At 42.3% G+C, this 23,795-nt stretch overlaps 1 protein-coding gene and 1 long non-coding RNA gene across 4 annotated transcripts in view; one reads left to right on the top strand and one right to left on the bottom strand.

The window, feature by feature from the left end:
• Positions 1-6,377, bottom strand: part of AQP11 (aquaporin 11) — a 14,326-nt gene extending 7,949 nt beyond the window's left edge. Inside the window, exons 1-2 of the mRNA XM_032098999.1 lie at positions 5,267-6,377; positions 76-192 (exon numbers count right to left, since the gene is read on the bottom strand). Of these exons, the coding sequence (XP_031954890.1) occupies positions 76-192; positions 5,267-5,861 (712 nt within the window). The 5' untranslated portion in view covers positions 5,862-6,377. The remainder of the gene's footprint in view (positions 1-75; positions 193-5,266) is intronic.
• LOC116439459 lies at positions 5,883-23,795 on the top strand. 3 transcript variants are annotated; one of them, XR_004238165.1, is made up of 6 exons: positions 5,883-5,969; positions 9,082-9,154; positions 11,418-11,542; positions 13,338-13,420; positions 15,822-15,904; positions 17,122-23,795. It is a non-coding gene; the product is annotated as an uncharacterized LOC116439459 (long non-coding RNA). The 3 variants fall into 3 exon arrangements; XR_004238166.1 differs by lacking the exon at positions 17,122-23,795 and having other exon boundaries at positions 15,822-16,253; XR_004238164.1 differs by lacking the exons at positions 15,822-15,904; positions 17,122-23,795 and having other exon boundaries at positions 13,338-15,021.

Below are 23,795 nucleotides of genomic sequence, written 5' to 3'. Positions count from 1 at the left end.
GAACACCTATTTCCTGATTTATGAACCATGTACTAAATAACACTTTCTCAAATACATAAAGTATTAAGAACTTACCTAAGGATGGTGCTATCCAATATACTAGCGAGTAACTCAAAAATTTGTCATAGAAGCAATCTGCATGTAATGAAAAAGCCAGTGCTGGGTTAAATATTGCTCCTGTGAGATTTCCACCTGTAATAAGATGTAAACAGCATGAAATCAAACCATCTTTCTTAACATTTACTTTAAATTAAAATGCACATACACCATACTACAAGAAATCTAGACCCTGCAATGAAGTGAATTAGCAGAAGCAGTTTGAAGAGATAAAACTCTTCTCAAGTTATTCACCTGATGACATAGTAAACAGTTTAACTGTTTTCTCAAAGGCTTTAATACATGTGAAGGGTAAGCTATAACTTCCTTTATCTCTTTCTAGCAAATATTCTTTAAAGAGATAGGTCTGGCCAATGTGGAATGTTTCTAATGATAAAGCTAGAAGCTATTTCTGTATCATGATTTTAGAGGAGACAGAAATTACATAAGTCATTACATTATAGCCTCATGTCACATGAAACACATATGCAAGATAAAAGAAAAAAACTGTCAAGTACTGTTCTTGCTAAGCTGACCCCTCTACTTTCTTAAAGGAACACTAATATTACCATATCAATGTACAGAACGTTAAGATTTTCAGATGGTGTAAGAACTGTGGGAAACTTCTATATGTTGTTCAAAGAAAATAGAAGCAAGAGCCACTCCACTGTCTTGCAGAAGGAAGCCAAGCATCTTTCCTTGCCTCTGACTTCAGATGTAAATGAAGTTGCCTAAACATTTTCTAAATAACGAGATCCAAACACATTACACTGGGGACTAAGCTGTAATTACACTGCAGATACCTGGAGCTAAGGATGTTTAATTCTTACATATGTTGTTCCTCTCATTGCAATTCTGCAGAAAAAGCATTACTCATAGCTAAACTATCCGTTTTCCTCTACTGTTAGTTACTAACCACCCCATACCTGTTTTATCTATTAACCTATTCCCATAAAATATTCTGTAATTGCACCTATATAATTCCTTACAGCTTATTCTTGACTTCTCCCCAAATGAGCTTGTATGAGCTTTGAACTCACCCTTTGTACAAATACCCTGCTGCTGTAATCCTCATTTGCTATGACTGTGCAATCATTTACCCAAAGTTTTAGTAAAATCTTTGTCATTCTCTTCTCTGTATTTCTCTTTCTATATTCTCCCTATTATTTCTTTTACTGTTATTACGGTTCAGGAACATTTTAATCTTTGTTTGCCTACTCAGTTCACTGTGGTTTTACACTTGTTCTCAAGAACAAGTCAGATTTACTGTGCAGTCTGTTTTTCTGCACTGACATATTAGCAATGTCCACAGTTGCCAGGAAGCCCAGTTACAATAATTTACTTTGCTTTAATCTATTTATGACTCCACTGCTTCTGCTTCTATATCCACAAACATAGAGTTGAAAGCAGAATTTCACTCTCAGGATGCAGTTGATGAACATTAAACATTAGACAGTTTTAGCTGCTGTATTTCTTCAATATTCATTACTAATAACTACTAGAATATCAACCATAGGCCAGGGGCACTACTATAATCTTACTTAAAATTATTTAACACCTCAGTCTCTGTACCAGAAAAGACAAATTATTTTATGGCAGAAGAAGTATAATCTCTTTGATGGGGTATGCATAAAAAGTTTAAAAGGGGAAGTAATGCCACACAGGGCATGAGAAAGTAATTTTACCTTTTTGCCTCTACTAAAGGCAAAGCCAAAATTAGGAAGAAACTTGGAATTAAAAATAGGTATCTCATTTGTACCTTGATATGTTAGGCTCAGAAAAATCTAACCAATTTCATATGATTCTGACTTAACTGTAATGCTGCCTGCAAATAAAAAAAAGCCCTCAAAAGGTGTATTGCTTTAACCCCTAAATAAGTACTTTCCGAAAAGAACTATACAAAAATATCCTTTACCATCTTGCATATGGTCTGCATCCTTAGCTAATGAATCATTCCCTTAATGTGTAAAGACATAATGTTCTTTTTTTTTCTTTATTTAGTAGAAAAAAAGAGAGTGAAGCAGAACTTTTGTGTTCAGTATGTACTACTATAAAAATTTGGTTTGTGTAGGGACTAAATGTAAAAAAAAATCCAAATATTTATAAGTACAAAAAAGTATAAGAAAAAGTAAAGGAACAGCAGTAAGGTACAGGGCAGACCTCAGTACCTTTTATCAGTACAACACTGACCTACTGAGATGTGTTTTTTCCAACAGCTTCATTTGTTCAACCATAAAAATACAACTGAATGTTTTTGAACCTTCTGTGCATCAATACTTTTAGACAGGTGTAAGCCACAGGGATGTCGCTGTCCTTCAGAATTTTACCCACACCAAACTGGAATGAGAGGTGTTCCTTCTTACAGTCCCTTTTTAGACAGCAATCATTCACCTTGCAGGATACAGCTTTCAAACTCATAGCAGAGCATAATTCATGGAGTGAATTACGATATGCCATGTGTGAGGTGTTTTTTCTGTAATTTCTAATTCACTCATAACTGTATCAAACACAAGTCCTGAAGGCACAATTGATTTAGTTTTTTGAAATCAGAGTATAAAAAGAAATCACTATAATGAATTTTATTTTGTAAATTTAATGCACCTGGGCTCCTAGCTAGAACACTGTATTTACCTGTCGCTGTTGTACCGAGAACGGCGAAAAACTACACGAGTCCAATTTCAGGTTAAGTGGCCAAAATGGCTCTATTTAATGATATAAATCAGCTTATATAGCTTTGTTCACAAGGGTGGCATGACCCCACTGGTCACTTGACTATCCACCCTCTAGAGTGATAGGTGGAGGTTCCATAACGCCCATTCAAAATATTTTTTCCAATGGACAAAACAACTTGGGCAACAAGTTTGCAGGTGCAAGATAAAGTCTTGGTTTACAAAAAACTGTTTTCAGCTAGCTTGCATGAGAAAGAAAAACTTCACAAGATGCTTCAGCAGCTGGAAAATTCCTCTGCTCCTAGCCTTTTAGTATCCACATTTACCAAATTAAAGTTTAAAAAAATTATTATTCAGACAAGATTCTAAACTATTCAATACTTTTGTACAAAAAAGTAAGAGTGTGTAAGGGTAAGTTTGCCTTAATTTGTGCTGGTTGCTTGAGCCTTTGGTACTGGGTGTGCAAGGAAGAGCTCTTCCTCTTAGAGAAGCACTCAAGTTTCTTATAAACAGTAAACAAAGAGGTGCAGAAGATTTCCTGAGAATGATCCCGCTCAGCTAAATTGTTTATCTGTCTGTCTTCACAGCCTGCAGATGAGAACTTGTCCTGCTGGAGGCCATGGTTTGTGACACCTGATTTGTAAGTCACTCTCCCTGCTGCGTGTAAGAAGCAGAGGTAGGACAGACATGGTTAGGGCTATGCCATGAGATGCACAGGACATACGGGATATGTGCAGCAGACATCGTCCATGGCCACTTACCAGGCCCCTTGTTATTGCCTCAGCTATGCCAGGATCTGAATACACATACATTTTTATAGTAGACTAGTAGACTGTAGTTTAAAAGAAATGCAAAGAAAACTGTCCAGGTGGCACAGGGTGTTGTGCACACGATGCAAAAGAGGCCTGGGCACCTCAGCAGGTCTGAGGTTTCCTAGAAGTACGTGCAGATCGATTGCACTGGATAGTCCCAACAAGGCCAAGTTTATGGCACAGAAGGGCACTCAGCCTTCACGAGGCACACTTAGCCTTCTCCTGCTAGAAAAAGATAGGAACCTGGCCAATGACACTGGGAGTGAATTCTTTGTATGAATTAGCTGAAAGAAAGGCAATGTGACACATATTATTTTACATGACTGTTTGCTAAGCAGGAGAAGAATGTTAGGAATCAGGAATCCAGATTTCTATGCTTGCAGAAGAGGGAGGAGGATATTTGGCTACACTTTCACCAAGCAACAGAGAAATATATTTAATATCCTCAAATGCACTGACACCTTGCTTCTGCTTTTAAAAGTTAACTTTAGAAAGTAGTTCAAATTACCAAGTTAATTCTCAAAATTCCCCATCGACTTTTGTCTTTAAGGTATTAGCTAATTTCAGCTAAAAATAATGAGTAAAGATTTTTACATTACTACATCTGAAAATGTGACTGTACATTGTTCTAGATGCTATTATGTTAAATAGCATTAATACAGCTAAACCTTTAGGACAAGGCATTAGTGACATCCCGGATGTTTGCAGATAAGAGGAGTGATCTCCCTCTCTCAAAGGGATTTGGTAATTGCCTAGATTACTTTTTCTGTGGTGGGGGCAGTAGCACAAGCAAGGAGTTCTGTAATCATGTCTTTCACCTCTCCAAGCTACACGACCTCCTTGCCAGTAGGAGAAGGACTCCCTGCAGGGCAGTCCTCAAGTGACCTAACAACTCTTGTCACTTCGGTGGGGACAAGAGGGAACATCAACAGTCAGAAGAAAGAAGTTCAGACTGACTCCCCTCACCTCTCCCTTCCCACTGGTCCAGAGAAGATGGACAGGTGACAGCGTCCCAGCTCTGGGAAGCACGAGGTGACAATCAGGTAAAGGCGGGGATATGGACACACATGGCATTACAGACAATAAAACAGGCACCTCTTTTTTTTCCTTTTTTTTTTTTTTTTACATTTGGTGTCATGAGGTATTATTGCTGTATGTATTCCACAAATAACCATTCCTGCCTCTGATTTAGGGAAATAGTTAAATAAATTGCACTGATATGAATTATGCATTATTTAAATGCAGAGTTTCTATATTACCAGTCTGTACCCTGCTGTTGCACAATCAGCACTTTTTCCTGATGCAGCCAGCGGTGCTCTCCCAATGACACTTAGTAATCAGAACACATAGTATGAAATCTCTCACGCTGTATAAATAGTTGGATTATGAAACAATCCTTCACTGAGATATTTTAACACTTAACCATATGTACTTGCAGACCTGACATAATTTTAAATGTGTAACTCATTTCGTTCTTAACCCCATACCTGCCTGTAATTCAACCAGGCAAACTTTATATAAACCCCAAATGAACTTTGCATATGTAGGACGATACAAAAAGAAATCATCAAGGAAAGTGTAATCTAAGAAAAAGCACTTTGCATCTAAACACTTCTACGAAAACAGTAAGAACCCCTTCCATTACAACTTTATTGCAGGAACAGAAGGAAAAAAAGAAAAAAGACTAACCTGCATACACGAGCATGGTGATGAGAAGAGCAATCAAATGGACTCTGTATTTGGGATTAACACTTTCGGCTCGCAGGACGGCCAGCTGGAAAACGACAGAAAAGAGCAGTTCTATGCAGAATGCCTGCACCTCTGTAGTCTGCATGGGGCTGCTGCAGCCCTGTGAGAGTGCTCCAAAATGTGGCTCTGCCATCTCCAGACTCCAGATAAAGTGCATGAACACTCTGGCGAGCACTGCAGCCACGAACTGAGCGGCGATCTTGAGTCCCCCCATCCTGAGCGATGTCCCGCCGCCCCACATGGGCTGCAGGGCCCCGCAGGGATTGCATGTGCTGCCGGCGAGGGTCAGGCCGTGCAGGACGGTGAAGCCGTAGGTGAGGGTGAGAGCGGTGTGCGGCTTTGGCTCCACGTTGCCGAGCAGGCTGAGCTCGTTCGTGCAGGCGCAAATCTGGAAGGTGCTGAATATCTCCACAAGGAAAGCGAAGAGGTGCGGGCGGGAGCGCAGCCGGCGCCGGGCCAGCCTCCGGCACAGCCCCACGGTCACCACGACGCCGGACATCAGCAGCAGGGAGCTCCCGACCCCACCGACAGCCATGCCCGGAGCTTCACAGGCCCAAGGGCTCGCGGGAGGTCCAGCCCCACCACCTGCGGGGAGAAAGCAAGTGGGAGAGGGAAGGAAAATGCCCCCGGCTTTCCCTTGGAGGTAGGAGCCAGCTTCTGTTCCCACCTGCGAGGCGCCTGACTCACCCTCCGCTCAGCGGAGCAAAGGGCAGGGGTGAGGGCAGGGGGATCCCGCTTCCTGCCAGGGCACGGGTTAGGACAATGAAGCTCTCTCCCTGCGGCGGAAAAGCACGGGGAGGGGAGCGGGGAGAAGGGGGCTCTGCTGCCCCCTCAGCCCCTCCGCCGCGGGACGGACCGAGCTCCCCTGTCCCCTCAGCCTGCCGGAGGAGAAGGAGGAGAGGGAGGGCCTCCGCTCCCGGCCGCGCGGGAACGGGAGGCGAGCCGATTTCCCGGCGGGATCGGCGTTGCGGTGTGTCCGTGGCTGCGGGAACGATTCCAGCCCCAGCGCGGAGCCGGGCGCGGGCTCGGCCGCGCCGCCCCCTCCGGCGGGCGCTGCGGCACCGCGCATGCGGGCGGGGCGCTGAGGGAGCGGGGGGCGGGCGGGGCAGCTCCGCGGGGCTGGCACCGGCACCGCCCGCACGCACCGGCACCGGCACCGGCACCGGCACCGGCTGTCCGCGGAGATCAGGTCCCTCGCCCCGCGGTTTGCAACAAGCTCCAGAGAGAGACATTGGTTATTTATTTAGAGTTGCGCAAGCCTGGGTGCTCGGTGGTGTTCAGCAAAAGGAGCGTGCCAACTATCAGAACTTTTTTTATTGTTTGTACGTTGTAGCACACACAGGCATTACAGAATTACAGCATCAATTAGGTTAGAGAAGACCTCTAACGTGACATGGAGTCCAAGCTGTGACGGAACGCGACCATGGCAACTAGACCACGGCACCGAGTGCCACATCCAGTCTTTCCTTAAACACCTCCAGGAACAGTGACTCCGCCACCTCCCTGGGCAGCCCATTCCGATGTCTAATCACCCCTTCTGTGAAGAAATTCTTCCTAATGTCCAGCCTAAATCTCCCTTGACACAGCTAAAGCCTATGCACTCTCATCCTCTCACTTGTTACCTAGAAGAAGAGACCGACCCCCACCTGGCTACAGCCTCCTTTCGGGGAGTTGTAGAGACACAAGGTCCCTCCTGAACCTCCTCTTCTCCAGACCAAGCACCTCCAGCTCCTTCAGCCACTCCTCATAAGATTTGTTCATTGACTACAAGTTACATAGTTATCTTACTAATTAGCACTCTATCTTCTATTGGTTAATGATTCTCTCACTTCCCGTGCTAATTCGTCCGCATGTTCAGTGTTTTATCTTTTTTGAGTTGGTGAGTTTCTTGGGTCAGTGGTGCGTGAGTTGGTGGCCAGGATCTCCCCCCTGCCAGAATTACCTTTTACCCAGTTGGAGCTGATTCAGCACAGTTGCTGAGTTGTCTTTATTAGTTTCTTCCTTATCTTGTGAGTTCTGCCAAATGTCCTTGTGGCCTGTGAATTCTGTGTTGTGTCCACTATCAGCGGTACATCCTTCTTCCCAAGCTTTTTTATCCTCCCCCTAGGTCTGAGGTCATTGAAACAGGTTGAGCCCTAAACCTTAACAAGGCAATTCTACTGACAATTTGTTTTTCTAACACCTGGACATCACTTAGAGCTTCTTGGATGCTCTGTTTCATGGATTAAACCTCCTTTCTTGTTGATTAGGCTTGAAATACACGAAGATCAAACATTAGAGAACATCCTTTTTTAAGAAAATTCTTACATTTACCACGTTTTGTAACAAGACAGGTTTCTTTCCTGTGTTTTTGGGAACCTGGTGGTGCAAAACGCAATGCGCAGATTGATTCAGCCTCCTCCTCCCACTCACTTGCTGGGAGAAGGGTGTTTGACAGAGCGCCCGGAGGAAGCAGGTGGTGATTCTTGGGCTTCTCCAGTGGAAGCAATGCTAAAAATAGGCATCATCCTCATTCTGCTGAATGTGGTAACGTTGGCATTCATAGCAGGGCCCAAATGGCATCAGGACTGTCCTGGGAAAATAGGCATGGGCTCCTTTAGGGTAATTCTTTGGTCTGGTAACTGAGAAGGGTGAGCCCAGCGTGAGGTAATTGGGAAATGCTTCCTGTCCTGTTATGCTGGGGCTGAGTTTTCCTTCAGTCTGTCCCTGCAGTGGTATTTTGCAGTGTTTGGAATGGGTTGTACCTCTCGCCAGAGTGTTTTTCTGGTGGGAAAAAGAGAAAAATGCCCAAGCTCTGAGCACATGAACGGTTGTGCTATGTGTCATTGGGTGTACTGATTTAGTTTGCACCCCAATAAAACAAAAATAAATGTGTTCTGTGGTGCTTTTTCCTACTTTTCCTCCTCTCTGTCACTGACTGGCAATGTGTTTTTAGGAGTGTCCAAATCCTGATTTTATGAACTCTAAAACTGAAGTGCTGCAAACAGCAGTAACCGCTGTGCTGCAATTCAATGCACCTGCAAGGAGGGGCAAATGCTGAATGTTTTTCCGGAATTCCGGTATCCAGTAGTTTTGCCACAAGGTGGCATCAATGTCGGTTTATCAGACCTCGCAGGAATGGCTTTTGCCCGATCAAGGTCCGCCCAGTGTGTTTCTTGCAAGGAGGCAATACACAGATATGTTGCTTCCAAGCAACAACAGCAAACTTTTAATTGAAGGTCAGCCTACCATAAAGATCAAAGTTGAAACATACGGAATTGTTGCCCTAGAAGGGAGTGACAAGCTCTTACTCATTTCCAGAAATGTAGGACCATTGAGACACCTGGGCTTAAGAAATCTGGGGATAAAAGAGTATTTGGAAGGCACATTTGGCTCTGAGAAATAGGGTTGTTTTTAACAGGAGAGGGGGGAAAACAGCAGTTGTACAGTGATGATATAAAGAGAGGAAAGGAGAAAATGACAGAGCAGTTAATATTTGGCTTTTGCTGTTTGTGCAAGATTAGATGTCAAAAAACGTGAGTGAGGCAAGGCAGGAGACGCGACTGTGTTAAGTCATTACCTAAGTCTCAGAGCACCTCCGTGAAAACAATGCATTGAAGCAACTGCTTTTGCCAGCAATGGTGTTCTGTAGCTGTAATGTGGAAGGAAAAAAACCCTGGTCTCTTTCAGAGCCTTGGACAGTTACTTGTGCGTATGCCCAGTCATGAATTTGTCATTTTAAAACAGACTAATAAGGTAGATGTTTGATTTAACAGCACGGTCTCGAGGTGGATTACTGGAGTGTGGATTGGAATTGATTGCATCTTCAAAGTATCTGTACGATCAGTTGTGAATATTTTACTTCCTGGTGTACATATAATTGTATTATTTGACCACCAGAGGGTAGTGTCATTCCAAACAATTGCTTTTGGCGTGCTCCTATAGGAACTTTATTTTGTGTTTTGCCACGGGGAGGTGAGAATAATAGATCTTCTATGTACAAGTTCAAGCCCTTAATTTTGTAATTTATAAAAACGAGTGTTCAACGTCTCTTAAAATTAATTTTAGAACATATAGTTTTTTAGGTACTGAATTAGTTAGGCTCATCAGTTTCTTCTTCTTGGTGGCATTGCTGTCTCTGTCTCATTCCGGGTTGTTCTTGTGTATGCTCTCTCCTCCCTGAACAAGATTCCCTCATGCTCCTACCTGCTCTATACCAGGACATAAATAATTTCCCTTTTGTCTGATTTGTCCCATTTTCTTTTCTCCTCATTTCAAAGTCTCTCCACATCCTTTTCTCCCATCTCCCCTTCCATGCAAATCACTCCTTGTATTTTCCTTCCTATTTGTGTGTATTCCTACTTTCTCTTCTTTTCTTCCAAGCCCTTGTATTTCCTGCTTTTTCTGCATGCAGTTAACTGTTCTTAGCTGTGTGTATGGTTTCAGCCCCTTTCCTTCCTAAAATTCCCTCATCTACTTCCTTTTTCTATGGCAGGCTGAGTCATGTGGACGGTATCAATATGCCTGGAATTCTTGGATGGGTTTTGCAGGATTGAAATTGGCCATTGTCATGCTGGAAAATGCTGGTGAATGCTTCTATCCATATTAATGTTAATGAATAAGGGCAGAGGAGCTGAATCTGTAGTTCAGGTAACAATATACCAGGGAATCTGTGTGCCCCGTTTTCTCTGTTTGGGTTCAGTTGGTTTCCCCCAAAATTAGTAGATTTCCACTGACGTTTAAAGCTGCATTGGAAATACAGCAAGTAAAAGTAGTCATAGTGCCTGCAAACAGAAGATCGCTGTTGAGCAGGCCCTGGCAAGCTCGGGCACAGCTTTTCTTAGCAAGCGGCTGCAGAGCTTTGGGACATTTCCCCTTTCTGGCTGCGTTTCACAGCACTTGGATGCCGGTGCCAGGATTTGCACCAGAGGGCAGCCGGAAGCTCTGCTGTTCTGCTGTGCGGAGAGAGATCCCGGTGCACGGGCAGTAGGGAAGAGCCAGGGATCATACCATCCGGGAATGGCTCAGTGCACAGGAGTCTGAGCTCTTAGACAATACACCCGCGAGCCTTTGGTTTCAGGACAAGAAATGCCACTGCCTGCGAGGGCTCTTGCCTCAAGGACCTGGTGAGGGCGTTGGCAGGGATCAGAGTGTGCCAAGTGTACAGACTCTTTAAAGCTTTGCCCACACCGTCAAAGTAAACAGCATCAGGGATATCCCTGAGCACCGGAACTCAGCTGTTTCTACTGATTCTCATAATCCTTACATGGTTTTAGCCTGGGCCAATGAGCAGTACCCCAAAATATTCCAGGGGGTGAGTTAGGGGATACATCCTGCTGTTACAAATAGGCAGACTGTGCTTTCATGGACTTTTTGAGGCTTTCATAGACTGGACATTGGATGTCCTGTGCCAGCTGGCCTCAGGGGCAGAGACTGGTCCCAGACTTGTTTAATTTACTAATGTGAGTGTAATCACAGTGACTGGGCCCAGCCACTGGACTGAAAATCTGTTTTTCCAAACCCTGTTTGGTTTAGACACCAGGAACTGAAGGGAGGTTGCTTCCATCTGTTCCCCTATTCTGCCTCCAAAGATGACTGCCTCATACAAAAGAGCCAGAAGCTTTATTTGCTCTTCAGTCATGACTTGCCACCTTGCACCTCTAGCACTTAGTTTGACCACTGATTTTTGTTTTCTGATCATGCTGTTGGCTTTGATGGGAAGGACTTTTTTTTTTCTAGAAATGTAACAAGCAATGTTATTTTATGAGGTGAATCATGGACGAAGGAAATCTCCAAACCACCTGATGTTCATAATCTCTGAGGTAACAAGACATATACAAATTAATAGATAAAATCACTATTCCCTAATAATAGACACAGCTTTCAATGTTGTTTCTACCAGATATTTTGTTGTGGAAACCTACCTGTTATTATTGCAGCAGTGGGGGTAGAATTAGGATTCTAAACAAAAGTTTTCATAAGACTGGAGCAAAACTAGATTAATTTTAAGTTAATGATGAATGGAAGGCAGGTCCTGTTGGCAAAAGACCCTTGGATTAACTGATGCGTGCTTTGTTTATGAGCACTAAAGTATTTCTCTTTTTCCCTGTAGACCAAGATCCAGAATTAAAGTGAATCTGTTGGTTTTGATTTAAAACCAGAAGGATCTGCCTGTCTTCATAGCAGAGGTGCTCCAGCCCTTTGATCATCTTCATGGCCTCCTCTGGACTCGCTCCTGTAGGTCCATGTCCTTCTTATGTTGAGGCCCCAGAGCTGGATGCAGCACTGCAGGGGTGGTCTCACCAGAGCAGAGTAGAGGAGGAAAATCCCCTCCCTTGCCCTGCTGGTTGTGCTGCTTTGGATGCAGCCCAGGACATAATTGGCTTTCTGGGCTGTGAGTGCACATTGATGGGTCATGTTGAGCTTCTTGTCAACCAATACCTCCAACTCCTGCCCCTCAGGGTAGCTCTCGATCCCTTCATACCCCAGCCTTTATTTGTACTTGGAAATGTATTGGAAATGCCCTGACTCATGCAGGACCTTGAACTTTACTTTGTTGCACTTAATGAGGCTTACAAGGGCCCACTAAATCCACCCTAATCAAAAAGGATGAAAGCTTAAAAAGCTAAAGGCAGAGAAGAAGCTTCACATTTTTTAGGGGCTCTTGTTTTTCAAGGCCATTTATCTTTTTTCCCCCCCCCTCTTCTGGATTATGTAATACAAAATAATCCTTAGCTTTGCCTTTCTTAAGTGTTGCTGTTAGCTGCCATAACCCCATTCATGACAGTAAAGTGACACTCGCTAACAAAAATTGCACAGTGTTCAGTCCTTCATCTTTTGTTCCCATCATGTTGCTTTCCATCTGTTTGAAGCTTGTTCCAGAATCAAACTGCTTGCATTAAAATGTGGTCCTGTATTGAACAGGGAGTCCATGAAGCGAATGCTTATTGTCTCAATATCTCTGCTACACCCAACTTGCAAAAGAATTTTTAAGTTGCTTGTGAACATATTTTCCTTGATTATATGAGGTAACATAGAACCATATTCTAAGTATTGTAAATGCTGAAAAACCAGTAGAAGGCCCTGAGCTGAAATGACTCATTTTCAAGTATATTTAAGATAACAATCTCCAAAACAACCAACTGAATTCTCTGCTTCTGTTTATTATGCATAGTGCCATAGATCAACAATAATTATCATTGCTTTGTTTTCTTTTTACCTGTGATTGTTTCCAGGAAAAAGAAATGTGTAAGTACAAAACACAATATTCTGCTGAACTTGTAAAGAAAGATACGTTACTGAATTCTGGTTGCCCTCACTGATAATTAGCTTTCTCTCTATGAAGTACCATGGAACAAACACAACAAATAAATTACCACTGTGATTTAGAGTAGCTCCAATGAATATTTTTGTACAAATACAGTTTTTAGGGGCAGTATTGTCTCATGTATCACTAAAATATGTTTAGGATGACTTTGTGTTTTGCAAGGCTGTGTTAGAGCCTTGGAATCCAGCAGTCTTTTTTAGCACGCTGTCTTTATACTCTGTAAAAGCTTTTCAACCTGGTTCACACTCAGTTTTGTCTTTCTCCTTCACATATCTGGGTTGTGAGTGGCAGTCACTGTACTGTGTGAGCAGGAGGGCTTGTGCTAGTAATGCTCCCTTTTGCACTTGTTACCAAAGCAGTTTGGTTTTGGCCCAGGCAAAGCAGTTCTTGAATTCGAGTTTGATTGTAGATAAACTGTGTATTCAAGTGTAAATCATCTCTCTGTATGATGTTGGTGCACACCTGCCAAGTGTCCTTCTGAACCAGTAATCAGACATCACATTCCCTTGACATGTATGAAAGCATTTACCAAAAAAAGTGCTTTAGCAAGTGTGCCAGAAACTTCTTTGTGGGAAAGAAGTGAGTTCTTTTGTTCTCCCTCTCTCAGTTGTTACTGATAATGACTCATGTGTTGCTTACAGCCTCCAAAGTACAATAGCAGTAGTTCCGAAAGCAAAAGGGAGCTCTGCTTTTCTTTATGAACAGGTGATGAAAGATTTTGAGAGAAGGAGGCAGCCCATCTTAGAAGGCTTTGAATCAGACAGCTGCAGCAGCAAGCTTGACCAAAGGTGAGTGGAGAACCAGATATAAAGGGAATGATCACAACTTTTAGTTGGCTCTGATGTTGTTTGCCTCTGGTGCGAAAGGAAAGATTGTGGACCTGTGGAAAAAGAGCATGACTCTGATTTATGCCTGTTTTTATGTTGCACCTTCACTTGAGCTGTACCATGCCTGTGTCCATTGTGGTTTCCTTCGAAGAGAGCATTTTGTAAGCCTGTCTTTGCTGGCATCCCTGTTGATAAGGTGCGTTTGTTCGTTGTCTGTTCCCGATGCCATGAAGCTGAAGCAAAGGAGAACTTCAGTGTCAGACAGGAAGATCATTTTGAGTGACTCGCTGTGGCAGAAGTTTGTGTTAGTGAAGTTGTTGCTCTAGTACTGGGAGACATCTCATGCCTGTTTATTGTTGCATTCACGTAATTGCTTTGAAAGTTTAATAAGATTAAATCTTTATTAACACAACTGGGTTTCTTTCACTCAAGCAGATGCAGTACTTTTTCTATGGGGGATTATTTTGTTTGCTTATATTTTATATTTCAATACATGTATTTTTTTGCAGCGTAAGAAGCAGCGTTGAGTGGTTGATTCCTTCCATAAAGAAATCATAATTCATTTGTTAGAGATGAGGTAATCTGGTAGCAAAGCATGCATGCTAGTCAAGAGAGGTGCAGTCTAATCCTTATTGCATAACCATGTGTTGTGGACTTGTTTTGATTCCAGCTCCGCCTGTCTGCAGCCTTCTACTTGTCAACTGGCAGTGTCAACATTTGGGTGTATGGATCATCATTGCCAAGTGGCATGCAGTCACAATCTCAGATGGGATCTCTAAACCTCATGTAATACAATTAATTAGAAATAACAGTGATATTGGAATATTACATGAGCATTAAAAAGTATGTTTCACAGCACTATTACAAGATGCAGTAAAACATTGCTCATTTTACAGGGCAGTAAATTAACAGATTGTTCAATGCCTTGTCTGAGATGTCAGGAGGGCTGTGGATTATGTGGAGCTTCTTGACTCCCAGGTTTTAACCTTGATCACAAAATCAAAGTATCGGCACCCTCAACAGATACTCCCTCAGCTACTTCAAGTTATTGGTAAACCCAAGAACTGTGACACCTGAAAGCGTCACAGAGTTCCTGTGTGTAGAGCACACAGTCTGTGCTCAGGGGACTGGCTGTGATTTTGTTGGGCTTTCTTTTTCTTCAGCTGCTCCTACTTGGGTGTTCTGGGCCTAAAAAGTGAGCAATGGGTTTGCTTTTTGCTGTGGACATGCTGGGCTCAAGCTGAATCACCTGGAGCTTTGAAAGTTTTCATGAGGGTGAGATGAGGGCACTGAGTATCAAGAGACTCTTTGTCCTCAGTAAGATGCTAGGCATCATACTTCAAGACAGATAATAAGAGGTAACTTGAAGGATAATATTGAGTCACCAGATCTTAGAAACAAGTACCGTGTCAAGCCTGCTGTTTCGCAGTTATTCTGTTTCTAGCTTTCTATGAGTTTTAACCTGTTGAAGGGTGCCACATTGAAGTCTCTCAAGCCTGAACTTCCATGTCATCTTTGAAAAAAGATTATTTAGGGTCAGATTCAGCCAGTGCATAACCACAGACAACTGCTAATTTTCTATAATGCCACTGGTTTCCCAGAATTGAAGCTTTTGTTATAAACACCCATTTTCTCCCACCTTCTTTGATTTCTAGCCCACAGGATTTCAGAAAACAATTTAGTATGTGACTGAAATGAGTTTTCAGAGTTCTGTGGGAAAAATAGTCCTGAGAAACATGAACGGATGCCTTTCTTCTCAGTGGGTAATATTTCTGAACTTAACAAATGAAATGGTTTCATTTTTGTTACCATATTATTGAGGAATTGGAGTAAAGTGCCATCACAGTTTCCGAGTCCACCTAGGGACCAAGTAACCATGAAAAATGACACTTTTGGAGTTGATAGAAAAAGTAGCAACTGTGCTAACCGCTTAGATAACCACTTAGACCTAATAAAAAGAAATGTGTTTATAGGCATGTCAAAAGAACAGCAATAGAATACAAACAAAAACCTATGAAAGCAATAAATGAACAATATTTTTAGGGCTAATTATCAGGCAAGAGAAAAATTGCTAATTAAATTTAGCAATGACATAAAATTGGAAGACAAAATCAAAACAAAGAAGAAGTGGAACATCATATAGGAATCACTGCATAACCTTAAGGACTGGATTAAGAGAAGTCACATAGTCATGTACTGGGGACTAAGGAAAAAATTTGATAGAACAGAGGAGATTTGCAGAAAGAGTAGAGGTAAAACATCTGGATTCAGTTGCCAGCTGCCAGTGTACTGTGGACCAGCTGTAAGATGTGCCTAGATGAAGGCAAATGAAATCTTGAAATGTCTCTTGTTGCTCTTTCAGAGTACATGGAAGAAGCTAAAACTCCACAGAGAGATGACCTGTTCAGTGTAAAAGACAATACTGACACAAGAACAAATGGAAAGGTATACGTGTGAAATGTGAAGTAGGTGAACATTGCTAAGCCAGAAACCAAACACATTTATTTTCAGCTTTGATTCCCATGCTTCTAGTAGCAAAGAACACAATTTCATGATTCGAGGATTCCTTTCCAGTTGCAGTCATGTTATCAGTTACGTTCCTAGAATGACAGCTGAAAAATGTGAGGGCTCATTTACTGTCAGTAATACTTTTCCTTGCTAAAATACAACAACCTCCAAGAAACCTGGGAGGTAATCTTAAAGAAAAGCCAAAGTCAAGTTACCAATTATATCAGGGTTCATTAGGCTGTGCCAGAGCACCACTGACCCCACATAGTTTGTCTAAACAATAAATATAAACAGGAAGAGGGGTTTTAATTAAGCTGAGGATCAAACAGAGGATTTCAGTAATGCAATGTCTCTCCCAGTCTGCTCTCAGCAGAATCTTCAGCCCAATATCTGAAAAGGGAAATTGCACTCAAATAGGACAGGGGAAAACTGACTTGCATGTAAGAGCCAAACCAAAACTGGAGGTCAGGAAAGTGAGAAAGACAAATGTTTGCTTCAGAAATAAATATACCTTAAAAAGACAGAGCCTGAGTCTTTTCTAATGAGCTAAGGCTTAAAAGAAATCTTGGTTATGTAGGATTCTGCATCAGTGTTTGCGTGCCCACTCCAGACCAGTTCCATAATCTCCAACTGGTAAACCACCAATAACAAGGATAATAAATGCTTAGGATTTCAAGACACAGACTTATAATGAACCAGGGAACTAGACTTGGTAATACTGCATGGAAATTGAATCCTACTGGTTCTAATGAAAAGGGATTTTGAAGAAAAAGAAATAAAAAAGGTAGCCTTTTGTACGCTAAAGGATGCAATGCATTTAAAACATACTTAAAACATACTCAAAACGTAATAATTAGCTGCATGGATCCCTTCGGGTGAAATATTTAATAAGAATGTGTGAAAACCTAATTCCCTCAGTGTTTACCATCTGACATAAATCTAATGAACTGATGTTAAGGGTCAGTAGACCATAACTTTGCAAATTCCTTCAGAAATGTGACTGATACCTTACCAGGGGAATCACAGCTCATATGGAGACCACAAAAAAGCATAACTTGCAATAAAAATAATCAATTTCCTTTAATGACTTGTAATGGGGCCTCTGTTTGAGACTACCTATTTAGTTTTAATTAACTCTGATGCTTTTCAATCAGGGATCTGTTTTGGGCTGACTCATCCCTACTTCCCTCTGAAATTTCAGCCAGAGATGTTCAGCCGTTTCCCAGTATGAAAAGAGAAGAGTAAGTTGTTTTTCAGTGTTAAAATATCTTAGAAGCTCAGATGCTTTTGTGGTGTGATTTTTTTTGTTGTTTGATTTTGTTGTTGGTTTGTTGGGGTTTTTTTGTTGTTGTTGTTTGTTTGTTTGTTTGGCAAGAGGATGGGATATGTATCAGGTCTGTGCCTCTTGTGCCTGTGAAAATTGACCTAAATTTGGCCAAGTCAGGAGGCTTTAAAAAAGAATCTCACTTTTCATGTTCTTGGGAGATGTGCTGAACTTCAACAGTAAAATAAAACAGTGGGTGGGAGAATGACAGAGGCTGGATGAGAAGATGATGGGAGAGAGGGGACATAAACAGGAAACTAGGACTGGCCTTATGAAGGTGTTGAATTGGCTGTGGGGGAGTAGACAAAGATTTACCTAAACAGTTTGGTGTGCGTGGGGACAAATACATTGGACAAACAAAACAGAAATGACAGGATGTATGGGAAGTGAGAAACTGAGACTGAGCAAGAGATGTTCCCTATGGGACTGGAGAGATTAACTCCTCCACCTTCCAGGATATTATAAAAATAAGAAAGAAATGCTGAGGATCTATCATGATGAAAATCATAGAATATAGAATAAAGTAATATTTTCTGTCTTCAATTTGGCCAGCTTACAGTGAATATGACTTCGGAACATGCAAGAAATTAGGAATTAAAAAAGGAATTGAGCTGCTGTTGCTTTAAAAGGTGGATTGCTGACATATCCATGAGATATCTAAATTATACTTTTGTAAGTTCGTCGCCATAAACTCTGTATTTCAAAAGGAGACTCAGCTTGCTTGAGACTCAGATCGCATAAACTTGGTGCATAAAGGCAAATGACATCAATCTCCTCTTGAGTGAGTGTTGTTCTTTTTTGTGAACCAAATGAGGAAGCAGGGACCTGTGGAAAAACAGCACCAACGCAGGTAATTAAAATCCACCATAAGGAATATATACAAAGGGCAATAATTAAGGTGGTGCAGCTGACATTCACTTTGGCATTTTGCAGCCTTCAAATGCTTAGATTTGCAAATTTCATTAATGTTCGCTCAGCCTCCTTTTTGTGCGTTTAATTAACATTGTGTATTGTTTGTATAGAGATAGAGCCTGGAAGCCCTAGGCAAGGATTCTAAGGCTTTGCAGTCACAACACGGAATAGCTGTCAGAAGCCCAGATTTTTCAGTTACTACTGACTTGGACTACATTTGAAAAACTGAGATATATGAGCTTTGTCTGGGAACACGAATAGCAGTGTGTAGTCCCTGATTTGTCTACTTATACTGTATGCTTTTTGAACTGGCGACGTTCTCTTTGCACAATTTCTGCTGTCCTTTGTTACCACCTTAGAACTAAATTCTGTGCTGATAAAGATGGTCAGTAATAATTTGTAATATAAAACCTTTTAAAATCCTTAAGCCTCGCTGCTGGATGTGAGAACTCCCCAGCTGGATGTTGCAGGCTGAGTGCTGTTAACAAACAATAGAGATTGTAATTTTGTTTTGTTGAAAGTGCTTGTGGTTTTGAAGACATCCATTCTTCTTCTCCTTCCCACAGAGCTCAAAGTGACTTGGGCATGCAGTAGTGACTGTGGAAGTTTCTGGCTTCTATGCATTTCTTACAGTATTAAATAAGCTGCTTGGTTTTGTAACACATGAACCAGGTAGAATTGTTTTCCCAGAAAATGCTTCAGTGAGTGTCACTCATTGCCTCAGGCAGGCAGGCAGGCGGTCAGGGACAGTGTGTCTGTCTTGTTCTTCATCCAGCAGTCCCTTCTGACTGAGCTGTGGGAATCGGGCTTTCTCAGGTCAGGGAACTTGTCTGAAGAGCTCACTCCCCGAGGATGCCAGCCATCGTTCTGCTCCAGCCTTCTTCAGGTCTCCTGGTGCACATCTTGGAAGTCAGTACATTCTCTGGCAGCTGCATCTCACCCTTCTTCTTTAAACTTACTTGGTATGTTTCATACAGGGAGATTGTGTGATACACTTTTGTTTCTGCAGCATCCTGGAAGCCTGGATAAAAGATTTAGTGAAAAGAAAAAAATAGGTAACAGTGGGCTAAATATGTCGTGATTTGATTGCATGGAAGTCTGTAGACTTACACCTGGTAGGACTCTGGTCTAATGTGTGTGGCAAACTTGTGACTGACAGGAGAATTTGGCTCAGATTGCAGGCATGTGGATCAACTGCAGGATCAAAACTTTCCATTCCAATTGGAATAACAAGAAAAGTCATCTCACGTGCTCAGACAAACTTCGGTTTCATCAGCTGCTTTCTTTTGATCTGCAGTAAGTACCAGTGATCACAGCTGAAACGATCACTTTGTTAGACAAGGGAGAAGTGCTGGTGTAAATGTTCCTAATGACGCCCCTCTCTGCCACAGAAGGTGACACCACAGCAAACAAAAATAGTGAGCATAGCTAACAAAACCGTTCCCTTGCAATCAAAGTGTAAATAACACTTTGACATTATGACTTCATTGCTATATAATGCTTTCTTTGGAATTGCATTGCAAGGAAAAAAGGCAAATTACTTAAAAAAACCCCAAATCTTTGTGGAGCAGAGGTCTCAAGTGTGCTGTTTCTTCGTTGGCCATCCTGCAGAACAACCAGCAAACTGCAGCTTAGCCCATAAACCTCTCAGGAACTAATCTGGCCTTGATGGAAGCAGAGGCTTTACAACAAGTCTGGAGAATTTAGAAACAAATGGAGATCAGGAGAAGTAAAAGGAGTTAACCAAAATAGATAGTGTCACAACAAGGGTGTAAGTTTATTTTGTGAAATAACTGATTTTTGACAAGGAAAATAGGATCTCTCGGCACTTCAGTGAAGTAGTTGGTGTGTTGCCACAAAGAAAACTGAGCTAAACAGGTGAAAGTGAGGATTAGGACGAGAAGGATGGCATAAACAGGTGAGGTCAAAGTCCCGTACTTATTTGGGATTTTGCATGATTGCATCCTTGAGCCCATTAAACTCGTTGTTTTGTGCCATGTTGTCTATGTTAAACTAACAGGTCATGAAGGAAAGATTCATGGAAAACATGCAGGTGAACAGCAAAAGGGATGAACTCTGCTCTGGTTTTGCCAAGCTCTGTCTGGGTTGACAACTAGCAGCTGTCAGGGTGTTGTCACTGTGTGCTGTAGGCTGTGCATGGGGTTTTTGGGTTATTTGGATATGCAAAATTTTCTGTGAGGAGACTGTGTGCTTGACATGGTCTGCTGGTAAGTGCAAATTCTGGTCTGTATACTGTCTGTGAACCTAAAAAAGATCATTTTCCTAGTATTTTATGAAGTAGACCAAGACTTAATTAACTAGTTTTGGAAGTAGTTTGCAGAGTGGACTTAAAGGGGAAATCTCTCATTCCTCACACTATGCAAAGCAATAATTTCAGCTGCACTTCTGCTCATCCTGAATACCTTCAAATAATTGTGCTGTTAAAAAAATCCCCAAAACAGGCCTAGAAGGTTGAAGAGGGGGAACTCTTTGGAAGTAGAGAATTTCCTATATAGGTTTCGAGGATTTGGGTTGCTTGCTGAGCTGATTTATTTTTTAAAAGCACTTAAGGTAATGCATTTCAATTTATTTTCCCTTACTAAGTGAGCCTTGTAACCTGCTGTTTTTGTGATCTTCTCAGACATCCCATTATCTTCCAGGCTTTGGGGAGGAAAACCAGGAAAAGAGACAGGCACTGGCAATCTCTAATTAGAATTTGTTTAATAATAGCAGCCTGCTTACTTCTTTTTCATGTTTCAACACATTATCTTCTGTTCTACATTTACTTATTAAGCCTGAGGACCATCTGCTGAAGGAAATTTAGCTCCTGTAGTAGGAAGGAACCACATGCAATTCCTACTTATGCTAACAAAAGCTTAAGTGGACTTACTAGTGGTTTGAATATAGTAACATATAAGCTGAAGATAATTTTTTTAAATAGCTCTAATTTGTATATGTGCAGAACATGTACATGGTGCAGAACAAAACAGAGGTGATGAACTCGTTATCCTACTCCCTGGCATAACATAAATGACTGTCAAGGATACTGAGCAGTGGAGGATCTGGCCCACTTGTCTTGTTAGGTTGTTTTCCTGGGTATACTTTCAGTGCCTGTTTGTTACAGAGATTAGTCATGTATCTGCAATGCTGGATGGTTTTCCTCCATTTCTACAATAGGATGTGCTACTCCCAGTGGAAATAAATAAATAAGCACAGTAACTCCTGCTTTTTGCAGTACCAGTGGGTGGTTTGGATGTGTGTGTGTGCGTGTGTGTGTGTCATGCTGGAGCTGTGAGTTCAGGCTTGGCAAACTATTACCGGATCATTTAGGTTAGAAATTATTACTCATAATTAGTGTTATGGTGGTGCCTAGAAGTCATGGCCTTGCCACTGTGGGTACTGATAAAAACATCAGATGGAAGCCTTGATCTCGGTCTGTATAAGACATGTGGTCCAGGTATGATTTTCACGTATGGGCATTTAATGGGATTTTAATGACTGTATGGCCTAGGCTGGGTGCATGTTTTGTCTGCTTAGTTTTTAAAACTGAAAGGCATCAGCCAAGGATTGTGGCATCCCTGGTGACTATGCAGGTTGTACACAGGCTAGGAGCAGGTAGCTGTTTCCTGTATTTTTCTGTTCATGAAGAAAGACAACACAATGAAAAAATTAGGATGATTAATAAAACAAGCAGCATTTCCAGCATACTTTGCTGGAAATTGCTTCTTTGTGGCTGAGCATGATGGCACCATCCTTAGCTTAAATTTTATTACGGAGGCTGCAGTGCTGTGCTTATGGATTTTGTGTAGTTCTTCTTGCCAAAGGAAAGCATGGGAGAAAACAGCCCTGTGCTTGAGGGAGTTCCAGCCTGATGAATAGCAGATGATACCTGGTGGACTGTGTGCCCCCATTGCTCCAGATACACCATTATGCCCTTCCCAAGGGCATTCAGTGGAGCTGGAGATGCTACAGCTCCTAGAGAGAAATTTCTTTGATCCATTTGAACAAGAAAATGTGAGCACCATCCCACAGATATAATCTTTCTGTGACTATCACTTACTGAATTTGTTTATTCCAGTGGTGTTCTCTGGCAGGAATACTAAGGAACAAAATATTAATTTTTGAGCATTCTGTTGGAGTTTAGGTGTGTAGGTTCACAAGCATTGTCCTTCAAAATCACCAGCCCAAGTGATTTATTTCTGGTTGGCAAAGTTTCTTCCTTTCTGAATTTTTCTTGGCAAGCAGTTCAGCTCCCGTGTTGCTCTTAATTCTACCCGTGATCCTTAGAGTAGGCACTCCTTTGTCTGCATCCACTAGGGGTTGTGGTCTGGAAGCATTGCCCCAGGCACACCTGCCTCACAAGGGACAGCACTGACCTGAACACACATCACAGCACTCACACTCACATCAGGAAACAAGTAAATAAATAACCACAGCACTGCAGTTAAGTAGTCATGTTAGCTTGGAGCACAACTGGATGTCCCTTTTCCCTGCAGTGTGTTCTAACCCTTATGTTTCTTCTTTTTGGTGTGGTAATTTCTAAATAGTTTGTTGCACTGTGACAAAATTCCTGCAGCAATTTTTCTTGTGATTATTTCCTTGGGCACTTTCATGCTTTTTTGCAATTCTACTTTTCTTCTTTGCTTCAGGCACTGCTGGGTACACTCTGCGCTCTGGTGAGTATTGCTGTGGCAGTTTAAGATGTGGCTGCCTGTTCTGCCTCTCTGGTGTGGGTTACTCCTTCACATCAGAGCTGTCAGAATGAACCAGTGCTGAGGCTTCTACCCGATGACAAAACCAAACCAGTAGGTAGTTGATAAAGATGTATCTGAGTTAAGACACTTGGTTTTGGAGACAAGCAGGCAAAATGCAGGCACGCATTTCCTTCTGCTGACTTTGCTGGAGGGATGAGTGCACCCTCAGCAAGTTCGCAGATGACACGCAGATGTGTGGTGCAGCTGATGAGCCTGGAGGATGGGATGCCATCCAGAGGGACCTGGACAAGCTCGAGAAGTGGGCCTGTGGGAACTTCATGAGGTTCAACAAGGCCAAGTGCAAGATGCTTCATGTGAATTGGGGCAACTCCTGGTATCAATACAGACTGGAGAATGAATGGATTGCAGCCCTGAGAAACAGACTTTCGAGTGCTGGTGGATGAGAGTCTGGACATGACCCGGCAATGTGCTCTCTCAGCCCAACCATGTCCTGGGCTGCATCCAAAGAAGCGCAGGCAGCAAGGCAAGGGAAGGGATTCTGCCCCTCTTGTGGAACCCCACCTGGAGTATTGAATCCAGCTCTGGGCTCTAAGCACAGAGAAGACATGGATCTGACTAGTGCTGCAAGAATTAGCAGGAGGCTGGAGCACCTCTGCTGTGGAGACAGGCTGAGAGAGTTAGGGTTGTTCAGCCTGGAGAAGAAGAGAAAGCTCCAGGAAGACCTTCCAGTCTCCTGGAGGGGCACCTTCCAGTGCCTAAAGGGACTACAAGAGAGCTGGAGAGGGATTTTTGACAAGGGTGTGGAGTCAGAGGACAAGAGAAAATGGCTTTAAACTGAAAGAAGATACATTTAGATTAGATACCAGGAAGAAATTCT

This window comes from Corvus moneduloides, chromosome 2, assembly GCF_009650955.1.
Source record: "Corvus moneduloides isolate bCorMon1 chromosome 2, bCorMon1.pri, whole genome shotgun sequence".
NCBI classification, from domain to species: Eukaryota; Metazoa; Chordata; class Aves; order Passeriformes; family Corvidae; genus Corvus; species Corvus moneduloides.
The sequence above is the reverse complement of the archived record's forward strand: the minus strand, read 5'-3'. Positions and strand labels throughout refer to the sequence as shown.